Consider the following 25,079-nt stretch of genomic DNA (forward strand, 5'->3'; position numbering starts at 1 on the left):
CCTCTCACAGCCAAACCTTTCTCACGCCTGACTCCTCTGTACCGCAGGAGTCACAGAGCAGTGTGATGTCATTTTATGACAAGCATGTGTCAGTTGGTACAATATAGCGTGAAAGTTAAAGTCAAGTACTGTATATATTTCCATCGCAGGAATTTTACAGGACATTAAGTGTGTCACTGCACGTCAACTTCTGGACTCTCTCTTTCACACATTCCTCTGGGCCATCATTTCTCTTTCACCTGATTCCTGAGTGCTTCCCCCGGTCCACTTAGTGCTACACGTGTGTGTGTGTGTCAGTCCAGTAGTCTGTCTCTCTGGCAGTGGCTGACGGTGATGCCAGGCTGTCTGTACACCTGCTCCTGCACATCTCAACTGGGAGTGATCTGTGCAGCCGTCAGCACCTGACAGCCTCTAAACCATTTGGAATGGACCGTGGCGCTATTTCCTGTGATAAAGAGGTAGTCTGGGCGTGCCTGGGAGGCAGCAGACAAACCCCATCAACTTTTCGGAAGGGCTTGTTTTGACGGCGGTTGTGGAGTTGTCTCCCTGGTGGTTTTTGGGACAGTCCTTCTGCATGCTAATGACAGCTCAAATATACACATTAGCAGTCTATACATTTCTCATTGAGTCCTCCAGGCCTTGGATTCCATTTCCGATGAAATTACATTACACACCCTCCATCTCTCTCTCATTCTTTCTCTCTCTCTTTCTTTCTCTTTCTCATTCCCTATCTCTCTCTCACACACACACACACACACACACACACACCCACACACCGACCCTCTCCCCTCAGCATGCAGAGCCAACAGCTGAGAAAACAGATTGAACTTGTTTGTCTGTTGGTTTCTCTCTCTGTTTGTTTGTTGTGCTCTGGACTATGGCGATCCATCATCTAGGGATACATTCAGTGGCTGAAGTTAGGGGGTTTAATATGCTTCTGAGCTTGTGTGGGAACGGTGCATGCATGTGTCTATGTGCGTCTCTGTCTGTGTGTGTGTGTGTGTCTGTGAGGGGTGCGAAAACATGGTACTGTGTGCAGGAAGCTTTCTAAATGATGGTAAGTATGGATGCTGTAGCTGGGGGCTCCACTGTGCTGGTCAGACCTCCACTATAGTCCAGTTTGTCACTCAGTGAAAAGTGGAAACATTCAGCCCCAGAATCTGGTCGATTGTGCAAGGCTATGACTGAGACAGTTCCTATTTCCTGGCTGTTTTGTTTTTTTCTTATTCATTTTTTTCTTATTCCATGATGTTTTAAAAGAGATAATGCATTCACTTTCAGTAGAAGGGCTTTCCATAAATGTTTGAATCTGTTTTGCCTATACTGTCGGATTGTCTGTTGTCAGACCATATAAGATTAGGATTAGGGCTCAGCTATCTGGATTTGGACACCTCACAATGTTCCTTGTCTTGTAATTGCAATGATCCACAAATAGACTCAATCCAGGAATAATGGCTAGATACCGGCTAAGGTGTTGTATCTCCAACAAAAACGTCAGTTTTATGTCAGGTCGCACATAGATTCTAGATCAAATACTACTATTAAAACAACAACGTCAACAGACTCCAGACATGCACTTTGATACTGATGTGTGTGTGTGTGTGTGTGTGTGTGTGTGTGTGTGTGTGCATGTGTGTGTGTGCGTGTGTGTGTGTGTGTGTGTGTTAACAGCTCAGAGCACATGCTGTGGACATGAATGGGAACCAGGTGGAGAACCCCATTGACCTTTACATCTATGTCATTGATATGAATGACAACCGGCCAGAGTTCCAGAACCAGGTTTACAATGGCTCTGTGGCGGAGGGATCCAAACCAGGTAAGAGGAACTCAACACAGCCACATGGTCTGCATGAAGCCTGCATGATGCTAAGTATTAGCAGATCAGTTTGGATTATATTAGTTTCAAAGGAGTCTGTGTAGCATTCATTGCTCAAATGGATTATTAAGAGATCACGCATTGTAGATTTTAACTGTGTAAGTGTTCAGGGAACAGTTGTGTGCAGTTTAAAGGCGAGATGAGTTTTGCACTTGCACTCAAGTCATGGTTGAAGTAAACTTGCACTCATGTCATGGTTGAAGGAACACTTGTTTAACAATGAGTCTCTGGGGATAAATGTTAGATTTTATTGTGTCCAGACAATGTTGAACTGCGAAGTGAATCTCAAAGGTGCTGGTAAACACTGTGAGAGAGGAGAAAATGTGTGTCTGAGCGTCTGTTTGTGTGTGGTTTTTCCTCACCAGAGCGTGGATCTATTTTATACCGAGCATCTCTAATTAGCCAGAGCAACTAGACAAATCCCGAGAGGGACTTTACTCTCCTCTGTTTCTGAAAATGTAATAAATATATATATAAATCTAGGGAACAGAAGGACAAAGTTTGTTTTGGGGTTACAAGAATGTCACAATGCTTTTGTGTTTTAGAAAGTGTAGGTTGAAAAGCTAATTGACTAGACTCATTAATAATTGCTGTCAAGAATGTGCACAAACCACAAAGAATTTCTGGGTTCTTCCCCTTTGTTCTCTTAGATGTGATGAAATTTAAGGAAGGAAAACACTATGTTAAACTGCACTTGACTAATTGGCTGCTTGCAACAGTATGAGGATAGACTAAATGCCCTGTTTATTTCACATTGCATTGAGGACTGGAAGTCCTAACCTGAATGGCCCACTACTGTTTGTATCGTCAGTACTGTCGGCCCTTGCGTGGTAAGGGGATGGAATGATTTAAGTTCTAACAAGGCCATGTTCTGTATCTATAAGACCCACATTTTCAAAGGTCCCTATCTTGTTACTGCTAATGAAACAAGAGACAGGAAAATCTCAGTTCTCACATGACCTACGCTCTGGGTGAAAGAGGCATTACTGGGTATTTTATTACTCAAAAGCCAGTGGGACTGTGTTCATATGGGTGAAAGAATTATTTGGTGTGTCATTCCCTCAGCCAATTACAATTTCTCACACGTGGTAAATAAAAAGGAGGCTTTGAAAGAGTTAGCTAGTCCTTTTATTTAATAACACCATTACACTTATCTTACCAAAAAACCTGCTTGTCCCTGACCGCATTAGTGAAGTGCCCAAATCATTTCCAGAAATTATTGGGTAGCCAAACAGAAATAAAAAGCCATTGTCAATTATGAATTTCTAAATAATTGACTGTGAATTCAGTGATTAAAAACATGTATGCATTTCTGTGATCAATGACTGCCTAAACCATAAAACGCCAACAATACCTACAAATCTACATTTGACCACAAACTTTGTGCTGGGATGTTAATAATATGTTAATGACTGGAAATAAATTAACTCTGCTTGGGGAGTGGCATTAACGTGAAATGCATTCACACATTTAATTAAATGTATTTTTGCCTGTAAATATATAAATAGTTAGTTTTCTAAATGTAAACTGTACTAATGTGCAAATGACAACTCTCAACACCTCTTTCGGATACTTCCACAACCTGCTCCCACTGTCTGGCAAACTATGCAAATTGAGATGGCAAAAAAAAAAAAAAGAATGCATATGCCCGGTTTGTTTGAAAATACCCTGTCAAGAAGATTGAGCTGAAAGTGTCCTTGTAGAACTTGTTCAATCCACTCATGGATGAAAGCCTCCACAGAGGGAGACCTAGAGGGAGCTGGCCTTATCACCATCACCAGATGCAATGCTGGGTATCAAATCAATCTATCAGCACCACTCAGTTGGACATGACATGTTTGCTATTCACCGCTGCAGGCCTACACCCATCAGGACACACAAGGAGCACTTCATTCAATTTGATTGGTCTTAAATGTATGAACTCTCGCAATTATAATACGGACAGACTAATCCAATCTGATCTAATTCATGTCTTATTGAGATCAGATGAGGAACTAATTCAATTTCATAGGGAGTCATGACCCGGGTATTCTGGGAGAAATTCCCTGGAAAATCCATCTGTCAAAGAGCATGGTTGATGAACCTATTTCAGACCATGAAACAAAATGAACACTGACAGCACACCGTTTCTTTAGGATTTACACATTATAAAAACTTATTGTGAAAAATAGGTTGTGCTCCATTATAAAACAGATTAGGATTAGAAAGTCTTAAAGTATCTACCCCAAGTGTACAGTATTCTCTGGAATGTTCAACCTTACTTTTCTTGTTGTACTTGATCCTTTTTCTTCTATACCCCTTTCAAAAGCCATCGAAAGATCAAAACAGCCGACTGAGTGATTTCTCAAACACTCAATTTGGGGGATTTAACAGTTTCTGTTGCCTCCTGGCTTGGGGGGATAATTAGAACCAGACATGTAGCACTCAGGAGGAGAGGGATGGAGCCACAAAGGGGCTCAGCAACACAAGGATGTCTCAATCAGTGTAATGGCCCCTGAGGGTGTGAACTATCCATTCTGGGCTGTGAGGACCATGGAGCTGACTGAGTTAGATCTCTCAAGACTATCTTGTAGTGGGAGCAACCAGCCATAGATAGAGATGGACTTTGGGGCAAAATTCCTCTCTGACTGTGCACAGCCACCTGGAAATAAAAAGGATCTATCTCTGCATGTACATGTCGATTCTGTACCTGCTTATGTTTATGACTTGATTAAAGATACTTTGGAGAATACAAGTTAGATCTTGTCGGCATTTGCCATCTTGCTTGTGGAAAGTGTAGGGTAAGTGGAAGACAGCCATATGTGTTACACAAATGACAAGAGGAGGGAGTCAGGCGGCCGAGCGGGTAGAGCGTCGGGCTAGTAATCTGAAGGTTGCCAGTTCGATTCCCGGTGCACATGACCTTGTGTCCTTGGGCAAGGCACTTCACCCTACTTTCCTCGGGGAGAATGTCCCTGTACTTACTGTAAGTCGCTCTGGATAAGAGCGTTGACTAAACGTAAATGTAATGGAAATGAATGAACAAGAACATCTTAGTCTTTTGGGGATTTGTTGAAATTGACAATTGAAAATTAAGAAAACAATACATGTGAAAATAGAAACCATATAGAAAACATACATTACGCACTTACTTTAGTTTTCGAAGTGTGTTGCAACGGCATGCTGTAAGATCGTCTATAGTCGTGCATGGCTTGGTATCATTGTTCCCGTATCAAGAGCGGCATATATTCCACTGCTTTATTATTTACAAACACAAAGCTCCTATTCTGTTGCGGTGCGGTTTATAGAAAATGTGGCTTATTTTCCTGCCTCCTCTGCTTTCCCCTAGAAGAATGACTTCAAAGTACCTGGAGACATGTGCATCATCCGGTTTCACCTCCAGGAAGTGCCCATGTTAGTTACATGTTCTAAATCTTAGTGGGGTCATTTAAAGACCTCAGACTGCGCTGAGGTGTGAAAGCTGTCAGATTTGAGGGCCATTTTCTGCTACCTTGTTTTGATTGTTTCCCTTGCGGGGCTCTGCAGGGTTGTGTATGAGGAGTGGGTGGAGTTGAAGTGCCATCTGTTTGGGGGCCCACTGTGCCATTAGAGTCAGCTCTGTCCCCTTTGTCACTGTGTCCCCCTGAGACACTGTGTGGCTGCCACCTCTCCCTCCCTCCCTCCCTCCCACATTCCCTCCCTCCCTCTTTTCTTACTTCAATCCTCTGTCGTTCTACTCATTAAATTTCTTCAATCCCTATCCTCTTTTCTCAAACAACAGCTATCATCTTTCTGTACCCTCCTTTGCTGGACATTTTCCCACTTTTTCTCCTTGAGAGCCACCCTCAACACTTCCTTTTGCCTTTCTTTTTAGTGCTCTTGGTCTGCCCCTTGTTCCCTCTATTCTTCCCACCTTCCCCATTTGTCCCTGCCCATGTATTCCCATACAGTCTTTCCACATCAGCGTTTGCATTTCTGTTTCCCTCTGTCCTCCTCCACTCCTCTTCTAACCTCTCCTCCCCTCACCTTCTTGCTCCCTGTCGCTTGCAATTGGAAGGCAGGTGTAAAGCATAAATGTTTAGGTTCTAGAATCTAGATAAACCCCATTGGCAAGCTCAACTCCCCCAGGTGACTACGTGACCAAACGACAAACATGCCTGCTTGCTGCCATTGAAATGTTCAGCTCCATTGGTTTTTGGTGGAAAAGCAATTAGGATTTTGAATCCGTTTTCAAATTAAAAAGGAATTAAATGGGCTCAGAGGTTAACCCTTTCAGGCATGGGCACCTTCCTGGACCAAGAGCAGGCTAAGCGTATTAGGAATTCCTCTTATTGAAATTATAGGTGGCAGAGTTGACACACAATTCACCACATCACGTCTCTTTTTCCCCTGACGGTTTGAAAGGTTGTTCAAATATTAACACTCTCCTCTGGAATAGAGGTAATTGTTTTTCTTCTCTCTCTCTCTCCATCTTTTTTTCTGTCCTTGGGCAAAGTGACAAATCCTTCTTTGAAACTTAATGAAGTTTGAAATAGAATTCTCAGCTACAATTATCCCATCGATGCGGGCTGTCATGGGAATGATGGTGCAATCTCTGCCCAATTATGAGAGGCAGCCGAAGAGACACCTGTAACCACACAGACCCACAGGGTGTCTCTGGTTACTGCCATCTCCAATTCAATATGTTTCTACTTAATGTAGAAAGCATACTAAACATAAACTATGAGTCTGTGCTTCAGGGCCAGGGTAGAGCCTCAAATTTGTAGTTAGCCACATTGTCTCCTGACACCCTTGCCTCTAACTGCTTCCCACTCTCCTGTCTCTCACCTCTCATAAAAGTTATTTTCTACCTCCCCTCAATAGCAGTGTCCGTCAACCGCCTGCTCCATCCTACAGTGGCATGTCTGTGCTCCAGGCTTCTCTCTCCTCTCCTGTCCCTGTAAACTGACAATAGCACTGCTCTCCCCCAGCAGCCCTCGCAGCAGCCTCTAAATGGCCGCCTGATGGAGAGTGACATTTTCCCTGCACTAGGGAAAGGAACAAGGTGATCTCTCCTTTTCCTCCACAGAGTGCTCCTAATTGCCTGGTCACATTTGTGAGCCTGGCTGACAATCTCTTACAAATCAATAATTCTGCTCAGGGAGATGGTGACACAACCTCTCACCGTGCACACACACACACACACACACACACACAGACACACACACAACCACCCTTTACACAGACGCAGACACACTCACAGACGTACACACATACAACCATCTTAAATGGCTGCGTTTACCCATGTTACCAAGACAAATAGCTGGAGAGCAGGAGAGCATTAAGGGCAGCAGTGCAGCAGCTGAAGGCTGAAATAATGGATGGTGGAAATGGCAGAAGATGCGGTGGCGCTCATTACTAAATGGACTGGGAGAGAGAACAGAGGTCAGGCAGGGCAGAGCAGAGCAGGCAGGGTTTAGGGCTCTGTCAGAGAGCTTGTGTTGTGTGCTCATGTTGCTCTTTCAGTGAGTTTCTGTAGCGGATAGACAGATATAATGGATGCACATTTGAAAACGTTGAAACATCCGTGGGTTCATACCTCAGGAACGATGGGATTTTCACGTCTCTTCCTTAAGCTTGAATGGATCCCAAGGGCTGGCGTGGCTGTATGCAGAAACATACAGTGTGTGCAATGAAGTACACTGGGGTTTGCACATGCGTTGGTGTGTGCCTTTACAAGTGAAAACACCTCTCCATGTTTTAATTAAGTAATAATCCCCAAGAGGCCGTGGTTTACTGCTCTTCTAAAACTGTTACTACAAATATTTGATATGGTTTCATCAATAAAAACAATTATAAACATTAAACAATAGTTTAATAATAAACCGTCATTCTTCCGCTACTACAAAGTATAGTTCCTACATAAATCGTTGCCACTCAACAGCCAGATGGACATCTTTGCCGTATTTTTCAATTTGAAATATTCGATGCGCAGTAATATGGAATGTTAAAGAATGTTATGAGGACAACCTGTGAGGTTATGCTGGATTTTACAACGGCATGGAACGCGATATAGCCAATCATAATCAAGGATGGGAACAACCAGTTTTAGAAGTAAATACTAACTATGTGGCCCCACCTGCTGTGCCTTGGCAGGCTCGTCAGTGATGCAGGTCACAGCCAACGACTCTGACGACTACACCACGGCTAACGGGATGGTGCGTTACAGGATTCTGTCCCAGACACCCCACACCCCCATCCCCAACATGTTCACCATCAACAGTGAGACCGGCGACATCGTAACCGTGGCAGCGGGCCTGGATAGAGAGGTAAGTGTCACAGCGAGGAGGACTGCCATCACGTCATCAAATGTTTCTGTTCACACACTTCAAACTGCCATTTCCATTGAGATGCATTCATTTCACTGAAGCTTTTATCCATTGCGACGTACAATTATACCATCATAGAACCATTCTAATGGTCTGTGGATTTTCTTCACAATGTTCTGACACTAATACAGTCTTCCACCAGGGTAATTGTGAAGTGTTGTGTCAATGTGTCACTTCTCCAGCTCCAAAGACCTTAAATTAATTGTTTTTCCTCAACCCTAGAGTTAGCTGTAAAGTCCCAACACAAATACCAACACAGTTACTCTCACCATGGGAATACTTCCTTATCAATTCCACTGTCATTTACGTTTCGCCTCCTACAGGGACCCATTTTATTGCTAAAGAGGTGGGCAACAAAAGGTATTTTCTGTTTATCCCAGAGTGCATCAGTAAGCTGCTAGCAGTTTGTCCTTAGTCCAATCGGCCTGCAGTATTTCTGTGAATACACAAACGTTGCCTTTGAGTTCCAAAACCCCTGTGTAGCCAAGTCAAGCTACTAAAAAATTGTAAAAGACTGCAGAACATATTTTCATACTTGCTGAATGCTAGTCACAATCATGTTGCTCTTGAATAAAGTGAACAAACACACAGCACGTAAACAGAATATGTTGAATGGAGGGAACTTTATATATTTCTCTTCCAGTAGATTTTGTAGAGTGTTATATTTGGAGCCTTGACAAGATACTAGGTAATGCAGGCCAGCACAGCGTTCCCCTTTGGAGAAGGCAGCCCCAGCAGCTGAAGTGACTGAAGTAAACCTCATTAATCTAGACCCAGCAGTAGGCCAGTCCCTCCCCCACCTGCCCATGGTCCTCCCTCAAAAACTGGGGCACACCTGGGTGTTCACCCACCTGCAGTCAAGGTCACACACACACACCAACACACACACACCAACACACATGCACATAGTATGCACAATGCACATAATGCAGAGCACTATATATGCTACAGTAAAGAGTTGCATAGCAAATGAATCTACTTCATCAGTGAAACATATCGAATTGGAATGTGGTCCTCAGGGGGTAAAGTAGGCCCCCCTTCCTGCCAGACACACAGGAGAGGGTCACAAGGACCACTACAGAGTCACTCAGCACTGATCACTCTTGAATACCAATTAGCCTTACTGCTAGCACATACCTATCACCTGATAAACCATAGACAGGGGGCATGTAGCTGGTAGCAAAAAGGAGGCAAATTCATGAAGAAATCCCTTCCTGGTTGGGACAGAAAAGGAAGTGAGATTGAGTGTGACTGCTAGCTATGAGTGTGAACGGTGTGTCAGAGCCTTGTCCTCAGGTGGCTGGGTATGGCACAGCTGGCATGGGCGGTGTCCATGGCCTCTCTCCCTGGCTGGACTGGCAGTTAAGTTGTTTCTCATTACCCAAGGATGCAGCCCTCCTGGGGCCTGGATGAGCATGGCTAGGCTTGGTGCTGTGTTCCAGCTTGTGCCATCTGTGGTTTAAACTGTCTTTGTCTGCTAAGGCCCACTTGCTGGACATCACAGAGTATCTGAGCACCCACAGACTGGCCCTCCAGGTACTTGTGGTTGCCTGGCACAGCATCCGCTACCACACCCACCAGGGAGCCGCAGTGAACTTGACTCTATGTTGATGTGTTTGTTTAGTTGTTAGTTGTTTAGTGTTTTCCTATATGTGGTTCTAGGCTTTGAGGCACTGTGTAAACAGCCGTGGATGGAGGGAGGGAGGGAGGGAGGGAGGGAGGGAGGGAGGGAGGGAGGGAGGGAGGGAGGGAGGGAGGGAGGGAGGGAGGGAGGGAGGGAGGGAGGGAGGGAGGGAGGGAGGGAGGGAGGGAGGGAGGGAGGGAGGGAGGGAGGGAGGGAGGGAGGGAGGGAGGGAGTCTTCTTGGGATGCATGTGAGTGTCTGGCTGTGTGAGGAAAATTGTAAGCGACAGGGTAATCACTGTGGTCAGTATGAGACTGACAGGCCGGAACACAAACGACAGAACAAATACGGAAAGTGCTAGTTCACTAAAGCATTCACACTCTGCATCTTTCTCACGTTCTGTCTGGCTTTGTCTAATACACAAACAAAACACGAAAACATGAATGCTCTGGTCCAATTAATTCCAAATCACAAATGTTTGTGTACAAAATCTTTTCATTTTATGGTCAAGGACCGCCAGGCCCTTTTTGCCTCCAAAGACAATCTTCTACAAACAAGCATGCTTGGCCCCGCATTCCAAATTGCAACCAATGGACAGCTATTTTAGCAGCGTCTGCCCTTTCAGCTAGAACAGTGGGGCCTTTTTCTCTTTCTCAATTGTCTCGGGGGAGGTAAACCACCTCATTTGGTCGTTCTGAAACGGATCTCAATGTACAGCTGTGGATCTAAAGTGTGAAGGTGCTTCTCTGGCCCCGGATACTTTTCAAGCCCTCAGATTAAAGTCTGCGGTCTTTGGGTTGTGGGAAAATTGGTGCTGTTGTTCTGTCCTGAGAGGGTTTCCTTCTTCTCTGCGCTGGCCTCTAATCTTTAAACGAGAGGTCTGCTAAGCACAGCTCCAGAACTCATTAGAGACTCCTTTACCGGCTTGTTAGGACGAGGCTGTCCCATGCAAGTTGGTGCTTGCGTTCTCGCTTGGCGAACCATGATCCAGTGTGTGTGCAGTAGATGGGACATAAACTCACAACTACACTCATGTGAGAAATGAAGTGCTTCGGGGCTGGACGCCTCATTTCCCCGACCGTGTAAGAGTGACACCTGGCGTCATGCTCTCCTCCCCTCTTCATACAGCACCACACACACACACACACACACGCGCACACACACACACGCACGCACACACACACACACACACACACACACACACACACACACACACAGACACACAACATTCTCGGAAATGGCTGGACCTCAGTTTAGTATTCAAGAGAGGGACATATTAATGGTTGGGTCTATTTACTGCAGTACTCTGAGATGAGTATTGATATTTCATTATAGATCTAATAAAGGGCAGCCTGCATTGAGTTTTCAATAATATAGCTTGTCAGGGACATATTAACTTGAACATACATTCATAATGTCCCTGCAAGTGACCTGAAGTGACTTTCCTTGAGTCCAAGTACTTTGCTTCTATGGTTCATCTGATATGACTGAGCAGAGATGGATAGAAAGGGAGGCAGGAAGAGAAAGTGGTGTCTTGGGGAAAGCGAGGATGACCAACATCCTGTGGTGACCCCCAGGATGTTACCTGGGAGGTCCGCAGTGCAAACACCCATACAGTGACGGCAGGGTTTGTAGATGGTTTGTAGAAGCCATTTTTTGCTGAAACCAGACTCTGCACACTGACCTGTCCTTGACGGCCAGGCTTTGCTCCAACACAATGGAGGGTTTAGCCAAATGGAATTAATGGAAGCATAGAGAAGCAGAGGCTCTGAGAGGCTTAGGCTGAGAGAGGGAGGGAGAGAGAGAGAGAGAGAGAGAGAGAGAGAGAGAGAGAGAGAGAGAAGGGGTGGAGGAAGAAAGAGCTAGAACTGTTTGGCCGTGCTCAGGCTGGAGGTGGCTGGGGACATGTTGAACTTTCAGCACCATGGACAGCACCAAACTAAGATCATGAGGACAGCATAACCCTATGTGGGTACAAATACACACACCCATGCAGTCTACATTTTCCAAGTTCAGACGTATAATTTTTTTGGGGGGGGGAGTATGCCACGTATAAACATGGTTTGTTTGCACACTATAAGGAGAACAAAAGGCATCTTGAATGCCCCCCCCCCCCCGTGGATGTGTGTACTGTGGAGGCATGTACTGCAGCCCTGCCTCTGGCTACTAGCCCACTTCCTTTTAACTGGACTAAATAATGTCCATTCACTCTCTATGATATTTGCAGCGTCGTGGTTCTTCTTAAAGTGGCAGGGCCTCCATTAAAATGAGTGATGATCAGGGCTGCTCCCAGAGCTGAATGTGGGGACTTTTGGGCTGTAATGGATGAGCCTTTCACTGACGTTCATTGCTCCCTCATTTCACTTCACAGCCCTCACTTGGTGTATGTGTGCATTTTTGAGTGTTTGTATGTGTATGTGTGTGTGTGTGTATGTGCAAGTGTGCATACAAGCATGTGTGTGTGCCTGCGTGCCTGTGTGCATGCAAACATGCACCTTCTTCCACATATGCTGCAATGCTATAAAAAATGAATTTTCATTTGTTCAGTCATTCAATCTTCCTTTAGTCAGTTAATTCTCACTCTGCTGTTGTGCTGACATAATGATACAAAACTCTTTGTTCCGTTTTCCAGAAAGTGTCCCAGTATACCATCATAGTTCAGGCCACCGACATGGAGGGGAACCTGAACTTTGGTCTTTCCAACACGGCCACGGCCCTCATCTCTGTCACAGACATCAACGACAACCCCCCAGAGCTGACCGCTAGGACGGTGAGTGAAGCACCCTTTAACTGCACACACACACACACACACACACACACACTCAGAGGGCAGTCTGGCTCCAGGACATGTGTCCCCCTGAAGGTGGTAGACAGGTGGTAGCCCAGGTAAAGGACTGTCAGCACCACACAGCAGTAGAGGAACACCGTCTTTTCCACTCATCCAGAATCTGCACTCGGGTTCCAAAATCCCAACAAGAGAACGAGGAGAAATGTGTCAAGATGACTCCGAAACCACAGAAATAGAAATACGAAAGGGGACACAGAGAGAATTGGAGTCAAAGAAACGGAGGCAAAGAGGGTTGGAGTGACATATGGAGGGATGGAGATGGAGGGAGGGCCGAGAGAGATCACAGGCATGCTGTTTGGTGATGAGAGCAGCCCTCCTCCTCCCTTTCTCTGCCAGCAGTCCCTCTGGTGTTCCTGGGTTGTATGCAGGCATCTGGTCTCACTCTGGTACAGACAGCCTGACAGACAGGAGACAGGCAGACTACAGTTGGCCTACTTTCCTGTTTCCTACTGTGTGTGTGTGTGTGTCTGTGTGTGTGTAAGTGTGTGTTTTCGTGTCCAGTCATCTGCAGAGAGAGGGGTGTGTCGACGTCACACACTGTGGATCAATGTGCCTGTGGTGGGGCACCATGAGTGTGGGCCAGCGTAGTTACAGCCTCACGCTCAGATGAGAGTTCCCAACTTGCAGAACTGGATTTGGCAGAACAAGAATGCAAACAATCCAGTCCTGTCTGTGTGTCTCTTTTTCTGTTTCCATCCATCTGTGTATGTATCTAGACTTGTCTATGTGGTCTCAGGGGAACAGGGGAACCATCTCAGCTCTGACCCACTCTCTCTGCTCCTAACTCACTGTGCAGGGCAGTATAGTGTTGGTGTGTGAATGGGCCCAGATAGACAACTAGGACATACTGCATGTGTAGCATGAAACGACATCCAAAGACAAGATACAGGAATGTTTGAGCCATTTAGTTTCTATATCCATAGACGTGGGCTTTTGCAGCGATAGGGCAGGTCTTTTTCGCTCACAGCATCACCTGCACACACACATGCACACACTCGCAAACGCATTCACTCACCCAGTTTCTGGCAAAGAAAGTCGTTTTATCCAGATGCTGTTTTTCTTTGTCTATCAATCCTTTTCCAATCCTTCCCACACAGCCAACTAGTCTTGGAGCAGTTCAGTAATTATTTGTGTATGACAGACGCTGGGAAGAATGCACATCTCTCTCCGGGAGATGGTGAGAAAACATAAGCACGCTAATTAAGTGAAATTGCTTGCGGGGGTGTAAACCAAGCAGATATACAGCTTCTAATTTGAAAAAAGCCAAATGTTTTATTCATTTGGGTACACGGGCATGAATATGAGAGTGTGATGTTCGTCATTATGTGAAAAACAAAAAGACAATGGTACTTGCCACAACTCATTAGTCTGTATTCAGGGTTTGTAAGAATGTATTCTGTCTCTCCTTGTGTTATCATGATGTTATCTCATCAATGCATATCACTACAAAACCAAACTCTAGAACTAGACGAAATAGAGGATTTGAAGCTAAGGTGTGTAGGTTTAAATACACAGCACAGCTCCTGTGTCGTTTGTTTATTGGCTCAGACAGCCATGGAGCCGCAATTGCAGTTCTACCGCGACAAAATGTGTCAGCTGTCTTTGATGCTGCAAAAAAAAAATCTTAACGAAACCTAACGCTGCACAATGTGGCATGTATCTAACGTCACATTGAAATGACAGATAATAGACTCATTTCTGTGGCCAGTGGGGATGACTGTTTTCACGACGAGGGTGTAATGGCCCATTCACACTGATGCATCAAGCCAGCTCAATCTGGTTTGATCCATGTCCTCTCAGAGGCCATTACTGCCCTGGGAGGGAGAACGTCTCCCAAATCTCACACAGGCATGTTGGTTTGTTTCTGTATATTAAAGTCATGTTCATATTTTGTTAAGTGCTAATGTGGACCCTGGCAGGCCGGCTTCCCATGGCGTCTCAGTCCATGGAGTGATTTACTCATGTCACTGAGAAGGTTAGTGGTCCTCCGGTAGGTTCTCTGCCTCACTGTCCAGATTGTCATCTGTTCTACCTCATGGAACTCCCATGACTCTAAATACTATTGTTTTCTGTAGCACCTGCTATGCTCAAGGGTGAGGACTCTTTGGCGAGTTATCTTATCCTGTTTCTACCAATTCTTCAATTATTCTTTCGCTCCTTTTTACTCTCTCTCTCTCTCTCTCTCTCTCTCTCTCTCTCTCTCTCTCTCTCTCTCTCTCTCTCTCTCTCTCTCTCTCTCTCTCTCTCTCTCTCTCTCTCTCTCTGGTCCTTTTTACACTCTTTCTCTCTCTCTCTCTCTGTCTCTCTCTCTCTGGTCCCTTTTACTCTGTCTCTGTCTCTCTCACTGGTCTCTCTCACTGGTCTCTCTCACTGGTCTCTCTCTCTCTCTCTCTCTCTCTTTCTCTCTCTCTCTGGTTCATTTTACTCTCTGTCTCTCTCTCTTTCTCTTTCTCTCTCACTCTCTCTCTGGTTCTTTTTACTCTCTCTCTCTCTCTCTCTCTATCTCTCTCTCTCTCTCTCTCTCTCTCTCTCTCTCTCTCTCTCTCTCTCTCTCTCTCTCTCTCTCTCTCTCTCTCTCTCTCTCTCTCTGTCTCACTCTGTTTGTCCTTCTTTCATGGTTGTCAAACAAGCTTGGATGAGGATGCAAATGAAGTCGAGAAGCCCACACACCAGAAAGAATGTGCATATTTAATTAGTTTTGTGCCACATCAATGTGGTGATGTTGGGAAAGAGAAGGTGGAGAGATGCGAGGTGGGGGGACAAAGGAACTGGGGGGGGGGGTTGATTGATGCAGCCCCAGTGCCGTGATGAAGCCATTAGAGTGAATAGCAGCTGGCACACACACCATAAACCAGTTAACCCATCACCAGAGGAAGTAGGGATAACTGTCACAATCAGAGCATGGCGTGGCAGTGTCTGTGTGTGTGTGTGTGTGTGTGTGTGTGTGTGTTTACATATATATATATATATATATATATGTGAGCTTGTGCATGTTTACCCCTCTTCAGTGGTACTAGATGACCTGTCCTTTGGTTATTATTAGGGTTTTACTTGAGACTCATGAGACACAGGAAAGCAACTAAGACTGAGTCGTTTTAGATTGGAAGGATGATAAAGATCATTACCCCAACACTGTTTTTGCCATCAACTTAATTACTGTACTCATTTAAATGAATATTAGGACTAACATTTTTTATGTGCTGCGCTAGAATTAAATCGGGGAAACTCTTAATTGAACAAATTCATTTGTTTGAATAATGAGCCTCATGCAAACATACATTCAGTAGAATTGGATACAACATTACTGTAATGATAGGAATGTTCTCTGATACAAATTCATTCTAACCTTTTTTCTCCCTCCCTCCCTCCCTCCCTCCCTCCCTCCCTCCCTCCCTCCCTCCCTCCCTCCCTCCCTCCCTCCCTCCCTCCCTCCCTCCCTCACTCCCTCCCTCTCTCCCTCTCTCCCTCCCTTCCTCCCTCCCTGTAGTTTTCGGGAGAGGTACCTGAGAACAAGGTTAATGTGGTGGTGACCAACCTGACGGTGATTGACAGGGACCAGCCTCACAGCCCCAACTGGAATGCTGTGTACAGAATCATCAACGGAGATCCCTCTGGACACTTCAGCATCCGCACCAACCCCATCAGCAATGATGGCATGGTCACCGTGGTTAAGGTAAGGGGGGGGAGGGACGACCAGGGGGACTGATTTATTTTGTGGTTCTTTATTAATCAGTGGCATCACATCTCTCTCTGCATCTTCCACCACATCCCACCCTAGCCGGTGGACTTTGAGATGAACCGGGCCTTTATGCTGTCAGTGGTGGTGTCCAACCAGGCCCATCTGGCCAGTGGGATCCAGTCGTCCCTCCAGTCCACGGCTGGGGTCACCATCTCAGTTCAGGATGTCAACGAGCCCCCTGTGTTTCCCGTCAACCCCAAACTCATCCGCTTCGAGGAGGGCGTTCCGGCAGGCACCACCGTCACTGTGTTTGCTGCCACTGACCCTGACCACTTCATCCACCAGACCGTCAGGTAGGGTCCTGACAACAGCCACAGGCCCTCAAATCCAAAGACACCAGCTACACACCTTTTCTATAGGACTTATTATATATATCATTATAATTCATATATTTGTATTATATACACTGGCCATGTACATATGTATATACTGTGTGTATAAATGCGCTCCTATATATAAATGTGTATACCGGTGTAAAAGACGTGATCACGCAAGCTTTGTCGGCTGTGCACGCACGTCTTAACCGCCCGTCACTCGAACACAGCACCACAAACTCTGCAAGTGCGACCACTACCAGCTACGCCAACAAAAAGCTAGCTTCTGACTGGCGCGATGGTCTGTACATATACACACATCTGCTACACCAGACCTCTAAAACCCTGTACACTTCAGAACTTCACACATCTCTGACTAAGCCCAGGAGAGACACTGAACTTTATGATATGTCCAGGTTGATCACACACTGGACCATGTCTCCGCTGTGACATTCTAAACTGATCCCATCGAGGACCAGGGTCCAACGGTTTCTTTGTTGCCTAGAGACGAGCGTGGAGGGGTCAGTGTGTAATGAGCTGAGCTGTGGAGTTGTTCCTCACACTCACCCCAGTCCTCTCAGTCCTCATCGATCCGCTGACTGTGGTCCTGTGCTCCCGGAGTGGGATGGCATGGCCGGCACGCTGCCAGCCCAGCATCGAGCCAGCGTGGCCTTTACCGGAGAGAAGTCCCAAATCCCCACAGGGTCAAAGGGCATCCCGCCACTCCCTTCCAAGATGCAACATGAATCAATTCCACTTAATGGCAGGGAGACCTTCATTGCAGAATGTTGTAGAATTGAGTGGCAGAAGATAAACGGGCACATTTTGAGACACAGGGCTTTTTCTTAATGGATTTAGTCATGCAAACTAAATCTATGATGTTGTTTACTCCTCTGAGAGAGAAAACCCTTCTCTACTGCTCCCTCCCTCCCTCCCTCTCTCTTTCTCTCTCTCTCTCTCTCTATCTCTCTCTCTCTCTCTCTCTCTCTCTCTCTCTCTCTCTCTCTCTCTCTCTCTCTCTCTCTCTCTCTGTCTCTCTGTCTCTCTCTCTCTGTTGACCCTATTGTCTGTCTCAGTTATTGATGGATGCTCCAAGCTCCTGTGTCTTTCAGAGGTAGTCTGGCAGCAGACAGTCTGATCTCCACTGCTTGATTCACTTATTTGACCTCCCATACGCACAACGATAAAACTGTATGTGGGTATATTTGTGTGGGTTGGGTCTTTTTCTATGGATGGAGTGGAGAGGGTGGTTAAGCTTCGTTTGTAAAGTGAGGTCATGAGTGGACGTTGCTCTGCCTCAACAGCTGTGTGGCCTTTCCCATTGGCCAGCTGGGTGTCAGAGGGAGTAAGAGAGCCCCCTCAGATGGCACAACAGCACAGGGAGGGTTGACACAACCACACACACGTCTACCAAAAAGCCCTGTTTCACCTGCCAACAAACGTCACATCCAGGCTGAATCCTGAGTCTGTTTATGTGGCTGCCTGTGACAATTTGGCACTTTTTTCTCAGTAATCCCTTCACTCAGTACACAGAAATGCTATTCTACCTCTCGTAACTCCCATGGTTTGCGAGGGTGAGAGTGCGTCATTAGCGGAAGCCAGATTTAGCTCTGCCATTATTTCCCCCATGTTTCAGTAGCACCTACTAACCTGTGTTAACTTCCGACACATTGTTCTCATCATCACACCATCCTGTGCACTGGATTTACACACACACACATCTCCTTCTCTCACCTCTCCCTTTTCCCTTCTTCTTTTTATCGTTCTCCGGCACGTTTTCTCTCTCCTCCTCCTCTTTCACTCCCCCCGTCATCTTTTTCTTCAAGTGTCTAAGCAAGAATATTGACATATATACTATCTGTGAATTCATGTTGAGTACAAGCCAATGCAACGTTCTAGCAATTAACCTTTGCACACCTGCTCCACTCTCAGACATAGCACTTCATTTGCAGCACTCACAACATGTACTCTTCAGTACCAAAATAGTCTCAGATCAGTTGTTTACAACAAATGGCTCTTAGAAGTTATAGTCCCCAACTTGCAAGGGGCAGGTTTATGTCGGGTTGATAAATTTGTTCTTTAAAATAACATCCTGTTGGGAATAATAAACGTACATACAGAATGTAGTTTGCTACATCTAACGGTCTAACGACGGGTCTAGAAGGCATTCACTATTCTTCTCTTTCTCTATATTGTGTGCTATGTGCTAGTCTAGTGGTTTAGTATTTGTTGCTAACCAGATAGAGGTGGTCTGTGTATCTGTCTTTGAGAGCAGGTACTCCAAGCTATCTGACCCGGCCAACTGGCTGAGAATCAACAGGACCAATGGTCAGATCACCACCTTGGCTCAGCTTGACAGGGAGTCCTTCTATGTCAAAAACAACATCTATCAGGCCACCTTCCTGGCTGTCGACAATGGTAAGTCTGGTAAGTGAGTGTGACTGTGGCTATGAGAGAAATTGGGTACTTTACAGGGAAACAACAAGTGGATTGTGGAGCTCTGCATGTGTGTGTGTGTGTGTGTGTGTGTGTGTGTGTCTGTGTGCGTGAATGTGTGTGTGTCTGTGTGCATGTGTTGATGTGAGTGTGTGTTTGTGTGTGTGTGTATATGTGTTACTTGCTCTACTTACCAGACAGAGTGTTACCCCAGCTGCTTTAGCCATCAATGAAATAAGACCAATCAAGCCCAACCATTTTAGATGGAGGCGCTTACTTACTGTACCTGAGAGGGTGAATGCCCAGCTGTAATTCATCGATGAAAGTAATGAAAGGATTGGTCTGGGACTTGCAAGCCGCATTGCTCTTGATAGCATACAAAATGTTTAGCCCAACAAGAGGTTGACTGCATATTGATTCCAAACCTCAATTTCTCCAGGAGGATACCTACTTTGCATAAAATTCTCTGTACCTATTTTGCTCAATCGAAAAGGGAGTGCGACAAAGCATCTAGCCAATCATAACTGACTAGGCAGTTGTAGACTCTGGCAAGCAGAGGCAGTGGACCTTTACATGGTTCTTTTGCTTGATGCTGTCTGATAGAAAGCCCAGTTTAAACTGTTCCAGTGCTGTGACTGAATGAGCTCCAGTTTGGATAAACTCTTACTTATCAAGTAGAAAGAGTTTGGCGCTGATTATTAACGATGTGTGTTAGTCTGCCAGCCACAACGTTGCAGCCCATGCCAAAATATAACTTCTCAAATGCTGAGTGTAGGCTATTGTTAGTGAGAGTGTTGTTATCAAAAATAATTGTGTTCAAATCGTATTTATTTTGTACTTTCATTCAAGTATAAAAACAAATGGTACAAATTTTCATTTCTAACTGTCATTACTAACTTACTATCAAGGTGATGGTATTGTCATACAGTGGCTGCACCTCGCTCTCTCTCTCTCCCCCTCTCTTGTCTTGTTCTGTCTCTCTATCTTCCTCTGTCGATCTTCCTCTGTCTCTCTCTTCCGCCCATTTCTCGCCACTCTGTCAATTCATCATTATCTCTATGTGCCTCCTTTTCCAAATGACATCCTCCAGGTGAAGTTGACTACGGATCGAAAGATTTTCTATGTGAGGTATTCATTCTCACCTCTCTGCCTTTCCCCTTCTGTCCTTCCTCTCCCAGGTTCTCCTCCAGCTAGTGGAACAGGCACCCTGCAGATCTACCTGATAGACGTGAATGACAACACTCCAGTGCTGATTCCCAAGGAGGCGCAGGTGTGTGAGCGGGCCAGGCCCAACTCCAGGGTGAACATCACAGCCTCGGACGCCGATGCAGACCCCAACGTGGGCCCGTTCGTCTTCGAGCTTCCCTCCTTCCCGCAGAGCGTCCGCCGCAACTGGACCATCTCCCGCCTCAGTGGTAAGGTCAACGCCAGATGGTATTTTAGAACGCCTTCTGTGTGGAGCCATAGCCTCGCTGTTCGCAGGGCCCTCGGCCTGACCTCCGCTCTGTGTACTGGGGGATGAGGGAGTGAGGCGTGACAGTCAGAAGGCTCACAGGGATACAATGCCACCTGCTCATGTGGACAGATGACCTTCCGTTTGTGAGGAATTAGATCCATTCATCTCCCAGTGCTCTGACTGACAAGATGCCATCCTCATAGATGAATGAGTTGTGATAAGGCTAAATAAGACCCAGACTCCCAATGTTTCATCCCAGGAAGTCCACCTGCTTCCCCCTGACCTCTTTCTGTGCTCTTGACGTGTGTAACGATGACTATGCCCAGGTCACGCTGACTGGTGTGATCTGTGTGTGTGTTTGTGTGTGGTGTGTGTGTGTGTGTGTGATTACTCTCATAGGTGACTACGCCCAGCTGCGACTCAGGATCCCCCACCTGGAAGCAGGGGTGTACGACATTCCTGTGACCGTGTCGGACTCGGGGAACCCGCCCCTGTCCAACAGGTCTGTGATCAGGGTGAAGGTGTGTCCGTGTGACGAGGATGGAGACTGCACCACAACAGGAGCTGTAGCCGCCGCTGGCCTGGGCACTGGAGCCATCATAGCCATCCTCATCTGTATCATCATCCTGCTTAGTGAGTGGAACACGCTCACTCACACTGTCTGCCATGGGGGGATCCAACCCTGTTCCTGGAGAGCTGCCCGTCTGTTGGTTTTGGATCCTTTGTTCATTATTAGAATCAGGTGTGGTAGATTAGCTTTATAGGCACGTAGCTCCCCAGGAAAAGGTTTGTGGACCCCTGACCTGGTATGCAGCACACTTACACAGACATGTACATGTAGTCATTTAGCAGACGCTCTTATCCAGAGCTACTTACAGTAAGTAAAGGGACATTCCCCCCGAGGCAAGTAGGGTGAAGTGCCTTGCCCAAGGACACAACGTCATTTGGCACGACCAGCAACACCAGCAACCTTCAGATTACTAGCCCGATTCACTTACCATTAAGCCACCCGACTCCACATAGGCATAGGCTACACGTGCATGTGTTATTTTATTCTATTTTATTTTATCGTATTTGATATCAAATTGTAAAGCTCTGCTAGTATTTTGTTGTACATTTTCGACCATTTGATGTTGTTTATTATATTTGCTGTATGCACCTGCCCACCAAAGTACATAAATACATTCATATGTAGATAATGCAGTCATTGACAGTAAATGGTGTGTGTTGCAGCCATGGTGCTGTTCTTCGTCATGTGGATGAAGGGGAGAGAGAAGGAGCGCCAAGCCAAGCCTCTCCTGATCGATCCGGAGGACGACGTCAGAGACAACATCCTGAAATACGACGAAGAGGGAGGAGGAGAGGAGGACCAGGTCAGCCACACACACACACACACACACACACACAGGTAATGCAAGTCCCTCCCATGAGACCATCTGGCTGAGCTCCCTTGTGCTGTCCCACGCAGGACTATGACCTGAGCCAGCTGCAGCAGCCCGAGTCTCTGGACCACATCATCAGCAAGCCAGCGGGGGTGCGCAGGGTGGACGAGAGGCCTGTGATTGCTGAGTCTCAGTACCCTGTCAGACCCAGCCTGCCCCACCCTGGAGACATAGGAGACTTCATAAACGACGTGCGTTCACCCTTACATATCCTCAGCTACGACCAGTCTTTACCAGCCTGTACGCTCTCGGGATCGGGATATAGAGCCCGTCTGGAGGGATGCGGTGGTTCTTGTTGTAGAGCCAGCTGTCTAACCCACCTGTGTGCGTGTTACAGGGTCTGCGGGCAGCTGACAACGACCCCACGGCCCCGCCCTACGACTCCCTGCTGGTGTTTGACTACGAGGGCAGCGGCTCCACGGCTGGCTCCGTCAGCTCCCTCAACTCCTCCAGCTCAGGAGACCAGGACTACGACTACCTCAACGACTGGGGGCCGCGCTTCAAGAAGCTGGCCGACCTCTACGGCGGAGGGGATGACGACTGAGAGGGTGGGGGTGGAAGGCAGGGGGCGGGGCGGGGCGGGGCGGGGTGGGGTTACGGAGGGGCAGGGAGGGGTAGATGTGTGAGGCGCCCAGAAACCACACACGGGGCCCAAGAAAAGCTCCTGAGATACTGTAGGTCCATGGTAGACATGTGAGGACTGGACCAGTAGGCTGTTCTAGAGCATGCCTTAGTGCCCTCACAAAGTTCTGCTGCAAGTCAAATGTACTCTGGCTTTTTTTTTCGTGGCAAGTTTTCAGTGTATAGTTTACTTTGTTTTTCAATCTACTGGAGGAGTGTGGAGATGGAGAGAGACCCTTCTGAGAGTGGTGATCCTCTTTTACTTGCTTGGTAAAAAGGAACATCTTGTCCACTTTCTTTGTGACAGAGGTGTTACAAAAAAGGCACTCTTGACTCTTTCTCTCCCCTTTGTCAACTTGAATTTAATTAGAACAGAAGCACTGTCGTTTATAAAGTGCCTTTTGTGGTGTGTTTTGTACGGGACTCCTGATATCTCAGGGTGGGTTGCCATTTGAGCAGTTTCAGGCAAGTACTCTCAAAACCCCCCGCCATGACCTGCTAAGCCCCTCTCCTGGTCACTACGTTGCTGACAGACCAACCCTGCAGCAACACAGAGATGACAGAAAGGAAGAAGCGACACTATCAGGGTGGACTGGACTGTAAATGACTGTCAGCCAATACAATAGATTCTGAACTCTGGCCAGTTGGAGGATTTTGGGATGGAGTGGAGCAGCCTTTTGTTAGAAGGACCTGATTTGTCCATCGCTGGGCTATTCTCTGACTTTCAGGAGCATTGTCTACTCAATGCCACTTGCTATGTGTGATTGTTTTTATAACTGTGGGGGGTTTCTAACAGCAGAGAATGCCTGCCTTTTCTTTACAAAACCATGAGTCTAGGAGCCTGTATACGTTCAGACGCTTGCCTGCCCTGTACGGTTTTGTGTTGTTTTTCACACTGTAAAGCTTATATAGGCATGATCTGACTAGTCAGTCGATACGACAGTGGCTCTTGAAATGGCTTGGATTGAAGGCCCTGGAAGCATCTGAAGGATTTTTCTCGCCTTGAACATTACCTTTTTTTTAGTTCTACAAAACTATTAAGAGGTGCATGATTTTTTTGTTTTCCAAAATGTTTTACTCAACGCACTTGTTACTATGTGGTGAGAATGTGAAGGTAGTCCGCAAACTATATGAATATACTCTGTATAAAGATACACAAAAAAAGAAAATACTGTAAGATACCTATTTTTGAAGTATTAATGACAACATTTGCTGCTCTCTTTCTCTTCAGTGGCTGATGTGTTGGCCTGGCCATTTTCAATGTGTGTGCGCGTGTTGGTTGTTTAAAAAAGAAAAATCAATTTTGGTTCAGATGATGTAGATTTCATTCGGTTTCTTTTTTTTGAAGGTTGTTTTCTAAGATTTAAGGAAAGCTTTGTTATACTCCTGTTTTTATATGTCAGATGCAGTCCTCTTTTCTGGTGTCTTTGACATAAGCATTCCTTCTCTTAGTCTTCAGGACTATGGAAGGCTTCACAGCCATGCCTGCCGATAGTTGTTCAATTATTCAGTGTATCTGAATTATTTTCTTCATTCATCTAGATACTGGATATGTGCTTTAGAAAATAAAGGAGACATGTTTCAAAATGTCTTATATCCATCCTTTGATTATATCACTGTTGGTAAGATCAACTGAATTCAGTTCATGTTTATTCATTTTGTGTTTTCGTTACCATCGTTTGGAGTTCGACGAAGGAGAATTACGATTCCTCTGGTGACGATGATCAGTCAGGAACCTGGCACCCATCCCTACTACTACTCCATGCAGACTTGAGCGAGTGGGAGTCCTCAGCCTAGGTCAAGTATGCGTGTGTCCAGCCCTGTGATTTCAATTAGTCAGCTGAGGCACCGAAAAACCCGCTGGGGATTTAAAGGGTTTTAATCCTCCCTGGCTGTGTGTCTATCAATTAGCCACACCATTAATCCCCAGGACGTAATCTCATTAGATAGAGCGCCTTTAATGAGACACCCAGAGAGAGGGGAGAGGAAGCGAGAGGACTAAATGAAGGCCTGTGGAGATCTTCCAGGTTGGCTCTGTGGAAGACTGATGATGACGATGGATGAAACAGAGGGTCAACAGAGAGAGGGAACGAGAAAGTCGACTGGGAGGCAGAGCCCTACTTTTCGAACCCGAGTGGGGCCAATGCAAAACACTGTCCCTTTAAACATTGTTGAAAAAGATTCAGAAATAGATATGAGCGTGTCCAAGCTTGAAAGAGTGAGAGAGAGGCGTACAGAGTGAGAAGGACGCGAGAGAGATTAGGTGGGCTGAATTGCGGTGAGACCATGCTGGGGTCGAAAATTAAAGCTATGCTAGCTCCTCAACTAATCCCTCCACTCAAGAAAACCACTGCAGTGGCTACATAATGAACCTTCT

At 46.2% G+C, this 25,079-nt stretch overlaps 1 protein-coding gene across 1 annotated transcript in view; it reads left to right on the forward strand.

The window, feature by feature from the left end:
* Nucleotides 1-22,625, forward strand: part of LOC146273030 (cadherin-4-like) — a 122,299-nt gene extending 99,674 nt beyond the window's left edge. The window contains exons 7-17 of the mRNA XM_084705349.1: nt 1,672-1,816; nt 7,991-8,163; nt 12,479-12,616; nt 16,182-16,367; nt 16,473-16,726; nt 19,023-19,174; nt 20,362-20,598; nt 21,039-21,272; nt 21,873-22,012; nt 22,108-22,272; nt 22,419-22,625. Coding sequence (XP_084561475.1) covers nt 1,672-1,816; nt 7,991-8,163; nt 12,479-12,616; nt 16,182-16,367; nt 16,473-16,726; nt 19,023-19,174; nt 20,362-20,598; nt 21,039-21,272; nt 21,873-22,012; nt 22,108-22,272; nt 22,419-22,625 — 2,031 coding nt within the window. The remainder of the gene's footprint in view (nt 1-1,671; nt 1,817-7,990; nt 8,164-12,478; nt 12,617-16,181; nt 16,368-16,472; nt 16,727-19,022; nt 19,175-20,361; nt 20,599-21,038; nt 21,273-21,872; nt 22,013-22,107; nt 22,273-22,418) is intronic.
* Nucleotides 22,626-25,079: the final 2,454 nt, after the last annotated feature.

Source organism: Hypomesus nipponensis, chromosome 9 (genome assembly GCF_054491055.1).
Source record: "Hypomesus nipponensis isolate SF chromosome 9, ASM5449105v1, whole genome shotgun sequence".
NCBI lineage: Eukaryota > Metazoa > Chordata > Actinopteri > Osmeriformes > Osmeridae > Hypomesus > Hypomesus nipponensis.